Raw genomic sequence first — 7,022 nt, forward strand, 5'->3', positions numbered from 1 at the left:
TATATCAGGTTTAGAATAATTCGTTTTCAGTAAACCTGCTTCATGAAACAGACTCCTGGACATTACTTAAACCTTAAAAGTTCTTATTTACCTAAAAATAACTATATTAAAGGGCTACAAAAGTTAAGTTGCAGAATCAGGTTGGCACATCACAAAGATCCATTGAGCATCTCTCTGAATCCGCTGCTCTCAGCCCACCTACTGGGTGGATCCTCTGAAATGTTATGCTTCCAAACCTTTACATGTTGGCGTTGGTCATCGGGGTCATTCTTTATGTCTGCAGGTCTCTCTTGGTGGTTGTTTGTAAATGGCCGCTGCTCATTAGCCAAGCTTTGGGAAATCATTTTCCTAAGCCCATCTTCGTGGTGTGTTATTTTGTCCTGTGTGACTCCATCAACTTTGTGATGGTTTCTTAGTGGTGTAGGACCGTTGTCATACTGCCTGCTAGGCAATGGTCCATAGTTTCTGTGGCTGGATTTAGACAGCACAGATTTGTTGATATGTTGTTTGCTGCAAACAGGAATTTTATTAGTCTGTAGAGTGTTGGCGTAACGTGAAAACCAGTCCCGCTCAAAAACAGCCTGTAACTGCTCCACCACAGTGAAGTTCTTCTCTGCGACATTTCCTGGATGACTGATGACAAGGCCCGCTCCTGCATTATGGGTGAACTCTTCCCCCACCCAGTCAAGGTTGCCTGACAAAAAAAAAAAAGACCAGAGAAATTAGATTCAAATATTTAGATGGTTATTTTTCAGTTAGGATTTATTTACAATGAAGTAAAATGTAAGATATTATTTTGGTTAAGATCTATTTAGCATACATATAATGTGAAAAACAAAGTTCATATGTGCATTGAAGAGGGCAATATTTTGTAAACCAATTTATTTCACCTGGACTGAAAGCATAGAAAAGTATTATTATCAATCGACCATCTGATTTGGTAAAACTACCATAATCATTTGTCTTATTGACGGTACAAAGGTTGATGCTTAAGCACTACTTACTCAGAGCGGGTTAAATGGGATAATAAAGAATATTGTGATGTTAAAATGATCTGCATTTATTTTGGTCACTTTAGTCACTAGTAAAACTAGTGCATATCAAAACGGCTTGCATTATCCTACTCCTTATCATAAAAACATTACGGGATTATTTATTGAATGGTAGTAGAGCAATGCATCTATTCATTTTGAAGAATAAAAATGTTGTTCTAATATATAGAACAACATTTTATATAGTCTTCTTTTACACAGTAAAGGGGCTGTTTGCAGAAAAATGGCCGTTATAAGCAGCTTTCGGTCCAATAGAATGGCTTCAGATTGTGCAAGTAGGCTCATTAGGTTGTTATCAATCCTAACCCTAAAGTAATTCCTTTTCATCTGTGAAATTAATGAATCTATGTACCGGTATGTGTAATCTGAAAATAATTTCAGTAGTTCTTTAATTACTGTAAATATAAATAAATAAAATGATCCGCATCTTGCTCATATTAAACAAACCAAAAACAAGTAATCTCATGCCTGGTCAACTGGGTTGTAGAATCTTCTCCCTATAAATATTTAATTCTTTTGGAAAAAGGGCCAATAATTCTTTAATAATGTCCTCGCCAAATTGTATGGACATGCAATTTTTGTGTTTAACGTACCTAATTAACCTAGTGAATGATATAGATATAAATTGTTTTTAATGCACAAAACTATGACAAATATCTGACTAAATCAGGAAATAAAACAACGTGATTGGCTGTAAGGAGAGAGGAGACAGAGGAGACTCAGGGTTTACCGAGGAAAACCTGCTACCAACCATATTAGCTCTGAGGAGAATGTTACTATGGTGACTGAAACAGAGGTTGAGGAAACTCTTTGTGAACCAGAAAAGTCCGAGTTTCCCTGTTTGCAGTTTTACACAACTTAGAGTTTTCAGTAAGCCTGCTTTATGATGCGGACCCCTGTTCTTAAAAAAAAAAAAAAAAAACTTTGTTGATGCATCATAACTTTGCATTATGTTTTCCTTCATGGTTTTTGCCAAGGGTATAAAATCACATTTAAAAACTAAGTTGTATCTAGAATTAAAAATGGTTGTTACCAACACATGTTATCATGGCATTTATGATGATGTTTAGAAAAGGAACTGGTGTTCAGACAGTCAAAAGATGGGGGAATAAAATGATTTATAGAACATCAAATCCTGGCACTACTTTGTAATATACCTGCTGCTTTTCATACACTCCTGTTCAGAATAATATGTAATTTTGTGATAAACTGTGTATCATTAGCTGGGTTTTGCTGCATCCTGACTCGGTATGTTACCCTTCAGTGACATAGCGGGTCATTCATCAACTGATATCAACTGTCAGAAAACCGCAGAAAAAAAAGTTAATCAATGGGTCACTAACTCTAAAGGGCAACATTAGATATGCTTGTTTGTTTTACTTTGGAGATGTGTGATTACCCTGAAGAAATCAGATTTTTGTTTTTTGTCAGAGTTACACCAACAGCTGTTTCAAAATCTGCTGATGAGCTCACCTATATAAAGTCCTCTGTCTGTAACCATAAACCTGTTGTGATTTATTCCGCTGAGGCTGCCATCCCTCTGGAAGCTGAAGAACTTCTACACACACAAACAAAGGCACACAATTACACAGTAAGCATTGATATAATGCATATGCAGGAGCTGGAAATACTACAGAATGGTGTTGAACTCACAGCCTCCAATGAACAGTTGTCCTCCTCCAAGCAAAGGCTCTTCAGGGACCAGATGAAGTTAAAAGTCAGAGGATGAGTTTCTTCCCTGCAACTTATCAGCAGTCGTATGCGGACCTTCCTCAAGATCAGTGCCTCTCTTAAAAGCCCGTCGATACCAGACCAGTATCTTGGCACAGGCAATGAAATCCAAAGGCATGGAGCCAGACAGACAGCAAAGCACAGACAATAATAAATCGCTTGAATCAAAGCAATGCATCTTAACTGTTAATGGTTAATGCTTGCCAAAACACTGGAGATGCTCTAACCTTTGCATGCTGATGAGGGGCAGGTAATCAATAATGGAGATGTATATGAAATGGCGGGCCTGCTGGATGACTCTAGAGATTGCTTCTAGATCACTGCTGCGATCTTTGGGGATGAAAAGCGAGCTCTGTCAACAGTGGAGAAGGAGAATACAAATACAGTTAGGATGTGTTGCTACTGTTAGACAAGGACTACACAACTGCTGACTATGTGCTGCACTGTGAAGAGGACATCTACACATGGTGTAAATAGTTTATTACCACAGAGACTAGAGCAAGAATCTTGATGATGGGCAGAATATCTGTCAAGGTTAATGATGCAAATATCATACCAATGAACTATGACCAGTTTAATTTGATGTTTACACTTGTTTCAGCCTATTTATGCATGTGTATGTTTTCTAGAAAAAAATTGGGAGGGAAAAAGTGAGAGAAAAGTTTTTTTTAATCCTTTAACAATGACAGTCCCTCAAAGCAGGATACTGCACCAAAAATATTATTTGGTTTTATATTCTGTAATATGCTGTAACATTATAAGCAGAAATGCTGATGTTTGATGTTGAGAATATATAGATTGTGGAAAATTTGTGAACAAATGCAGTGTGAAAGAAAACTAGCCTATTTAAAACTTATGAAGGTGAATATATAGCAAATTAAGAATGGCAAAAGTAATACTAACATACTTTGGTCAAAGTTGGTCATAAAAAAATCTATTACTGTCAAATCAAAAGACTCACTTCTAAGATACATCATCTCACTTAGTGAATCTGATAAGAAAAACAAACTGAAACTATCACTATTACTTACAGAGATGTAGGTTTCAAATTGTGTGCTGTTTATTGTGAGGTTTCCAGGTCTGTCCCTGTTAAAGAAGGGAAACAGGCGCTTGGACCAAAAGTTTGGCATGAAGGTTTTATGCTCAAGCCCCCAGTAGAGACTGAAAACTTTGTGCAGGTCCAAGGCCAGAGGTTTGCAGTCATACACCACCACACCAAGCTCTTTTCTCTGTAGAGCAGGCAAAACACATTTAGAGATTAGCCTTTTTGGAGTAAATTATACATCAACACAAACAAACAAAAGTTAATGCAAATATTAAGATTCTTTCTTCTCATTTATAAAGATAATTTAAGTAAGGTACATTTCCAAACAAGTGCAACCATTTTTCTTTTCTTTTTTTTTTTTTAAGCCACTACTTTTTCCCCATGCTTTAAAGTTTAAACCATGCAGTTTATATGAAGGTGCTGCTTTTTTTGTGGATTTTTCCTAATGGCAAGGAAGTGGAAGTATGATGGTTCTCCCCTTTTGGACTTTTGAGTATCTATGTCATTTTTTTTTATTGATCTTTCGTTTATTTTTCATTTTGTGTTATATTTAAGCAGTCTTGAGTTACTCTCTGTTGCCCCCTTGTGCCTGTCTATTTTCCCCTCGCTCCCGTTCTAGTCACTTCTATCCACACCTGCTCCATATCAGCTGATTACTCCTCTGTTCTGTCTCCCATATATTTTCCCCCTGTGCAGTTCTTCAGTGCTGTTTCCTTGTTGTAACTTGGCTCCTGTATGTGTTTTCTCCTGATGTCTCCCAGCTTTTTGGTTTGATTCTTGAATTCTGTTATCTTTTTGATTTTATTAAACTTGCAAGAACTCATCTGCCTGAGAGATGAGTTCTTGCAAGCTCTTTAGTTTAGCCAGAGCTGAACTAAAGAGCCGTCAGAGCCTTATCTTTCATTAAAAGCTCTTACTGCTGTTAGCCAACAAGCTAATTGGAACTAATATTCTTCTTTGTCCCTACTCCAGGGGTGATATGTAGAGCTCCCTCTAGAGGTGTGTCGGGGGACAGTTTAGTAGATATCTGCGGCTTATAGCCAGGTGCGCCTTACATATGTATGTTCCCAGTAAAAAAAAAACAAAACAAAAAAAACTTTGTTGGTGTGATTTATAGTGAGGTTTACTCTATAGTGTGGAAAGTACAGTATATATAATTCAGAGGATAACAAGCAACATAACGATCTACTACCTCTTATGACTTGTTTATAACTCCTTCATCATCTTTAGTGCACCTAGATTTTTTCAGAAGATTGGATTCTCTATTTCTAACAGTAGCAGATCATGACCTAACATTCCTTTAATGCACTTGTTTTTTTTGGTCATGACATTTTTCTTTTATTTTCCTGTACAGGCTTTAAATCACTTTTTGAACTATGGTGCTAAAAAAAAATAATTTGCTCTGCTCCCTTTTCTGATACATTGTCATAATTTTCTTTTACACTTTCCTTTAATATATTTCTGCTTTTTGTTTGTTATGTAATGTGCAGTGGGTCTACATTACGGTGGACAGAGATTCCAAGTCCATGCCGGCACTGCCGATGTAGAAATGTTTTCGATCAACCACCCAAAAAGACGAATGGAGGTAGCTGTAGGCTTTGGCGAGTGCTGTCATGTTCACCTCGTGAACCTCAGCATCTATAAAATTGGGAATGATGTTCAAAAAAAGCAAAATTCCCGCAGCAGTAAAAGGACCGAGAAAGTTTTTTCTGAAATTGATAACAAAATTAGGGGCTAATGTGCCTAAAATTAGTGGCTGAATGGTGCAAACCTGCTGCAAATACATGTATGTGAAACATAAAGTTCTGCAAAAACAAAACATTAGACTAACACAAACTAAAAATGCATGCAAGGGAAAGTGCTGCAACTAGCAAAAAGAACTGTAAGTTAGAAAAAGCTAAAAACTAGTGCTACTAACAGAAAAGTTTCAGATCCAAGGGGGAGACGATCAACTCAATTGGTACTAGACCAAAGATATGAGACCTTACCATTATAGACATTACTATGAGGTGCCCGCTTGGGGACATTTAAAGGGAAAACTTTAGGCCTGGGAAAAAAATCGATTCAATTTATCAATTTGAATTTTTTGTTGAGGGCGATTTAAAGAAAATTTAATTGATTTTTTTTATTATAACGGTGCATTTTTGGCTCCCCAAAGTTTCTATAGCTGCAGTATTACTCTCAGGTTGCAGTTTGGCAAGCATCAGCGTCACACGAAACAGCAAAAGACATAAAATTACAGGTGAGTGAGAAGTTTGTTCTCGTAATCGGAAATTGGATTAAATATTGGATTAAAAATTTTAAAAAATTGATAATTTATTTTTAGGCCATGTCACCCAGCCCTAGAAGAAGGAAAATATAGTATTTTCTTTGAATCTTTGTTATTACATAATCTCTCTCAGCATCCCTTAAATGATTTTACTGAGGGTCTCTGTTCCAACGTGAGTTAATGATTGTTTCCCTCTAGCAATGCTTTTCTTAACTTACAGTCATTTTTACCTCTTCCAGAATTTTTGTTCTCCTTTGCATGTATTTTTCATGTTTGCAACAGCTTCCATATTTGCAGTGCATTTACACTTTACTGCTCTCTGTGATTGCAACAGCTCTTGTTTCCAGCTTTTTTGTTTTGTATGTGTTTTCTAGTCAAATTTTTTGTTTGCCATACTCTTTTTCTATTTGTATTTATCTGGTTGTTTATGAATTTGCAGTGTGTTTGCACCTCTCAGCCACTATGACATATTTCTATATATATGTCAAGTTCCATTTCAGACTATTTGAAAGAATAGTACAGAAAAAAGTGGTAAAAAAAAGTGCAGAATAAAAGCAGGTAAAAATCAGAAAACAAAGAAGGAGAGCCGAACCGTGATTTCTTTCAAGGTCCTTCAACTCTTTTGAGTTGAATTCTCCTGTGGTGATCTTCAGCTGGATGTCTTTGTGTTTCAGCTCTTGCAGCCTGGTCAGTAGATCTTTGCTCTGAAACACCAAATCAGACCACCTGGTTTGTATTCAATAAATCAGTTCACTTCTAAAAACTTGCTTAACTTATGAAACAAATCATTTTCTACACATTGTTTGCTGATGTAGAAATCTACAGCATCTGTATCTGTAATGTTTCCTGTCTCCTTTCCGAGTTCCATTCAGAGTGATAGTCATAGTTGCTGGTGCAACATCACATATAGAGCAATAAATCATTA

The 7,022-nt window shown here is 36.5% G+C and overlaps 1 protein-coding gene across 2 annotated transcripts in view; it reads right to left on the reverse strand.

The window, feature by feature from the left end:
• LOC107089896 (inactive phospholipase D5-like) overlaps positions 1-7,022 on the reverse strand; it is an 86,232-nt gene continuing 79,210 nt past the window's right edge. For both annotated transcript variants that reach the window (XM_015382927.1, XM_015382928.1), the window contains exons 4-10: positions 6,690-6,801; positions 5,333-5,466; positions 3,815-4,012; positions 3,011-3,135; positions 2,706-2,871; positions 2,526-2,610; positions 1-694 (exon numbers count right to left, since the gene is read on the reverse strand). In XM_015382927.1, the coding sequence (XP_015238413.1) occupies positions 150-694; positions 2,526-2,610; positions 2,706-2,871; positions 3,011-3,135; positions 3,815-4,012; positions 5,333-5,466; positions 6,690-6,801 (1,365 nt within the window). In that variant the 3' untranslated portion in view covers positions 1-149. The remainder of the gene's footprint in view (positions 695-2,525; positions 2,611-2,705; positions 2,872-3,010; positions 3,136-3,814; positions 4,013-5,332; positions 5,467-6,689; positions 6,802-7,022) is intronic.

Source organism: Cyprinodon variegatus, unplaced genomic scaffold (genome assembly GCF_000732505.1).
Source record: "Cyprinodon variegatus isolate N-32 unplaced genomic scaffold, C_variegatus-1.0 Scaffold270, whole genome shotgun sequence".
In the NCBI taxonomy this organism is placed as follows: Eukaryota; Metazoa; Chordata; class Actinopteri; order Cyprinodontiformes; family Cyprinodontidae; genus Cyprinodon; species Cyprinodon variegatus.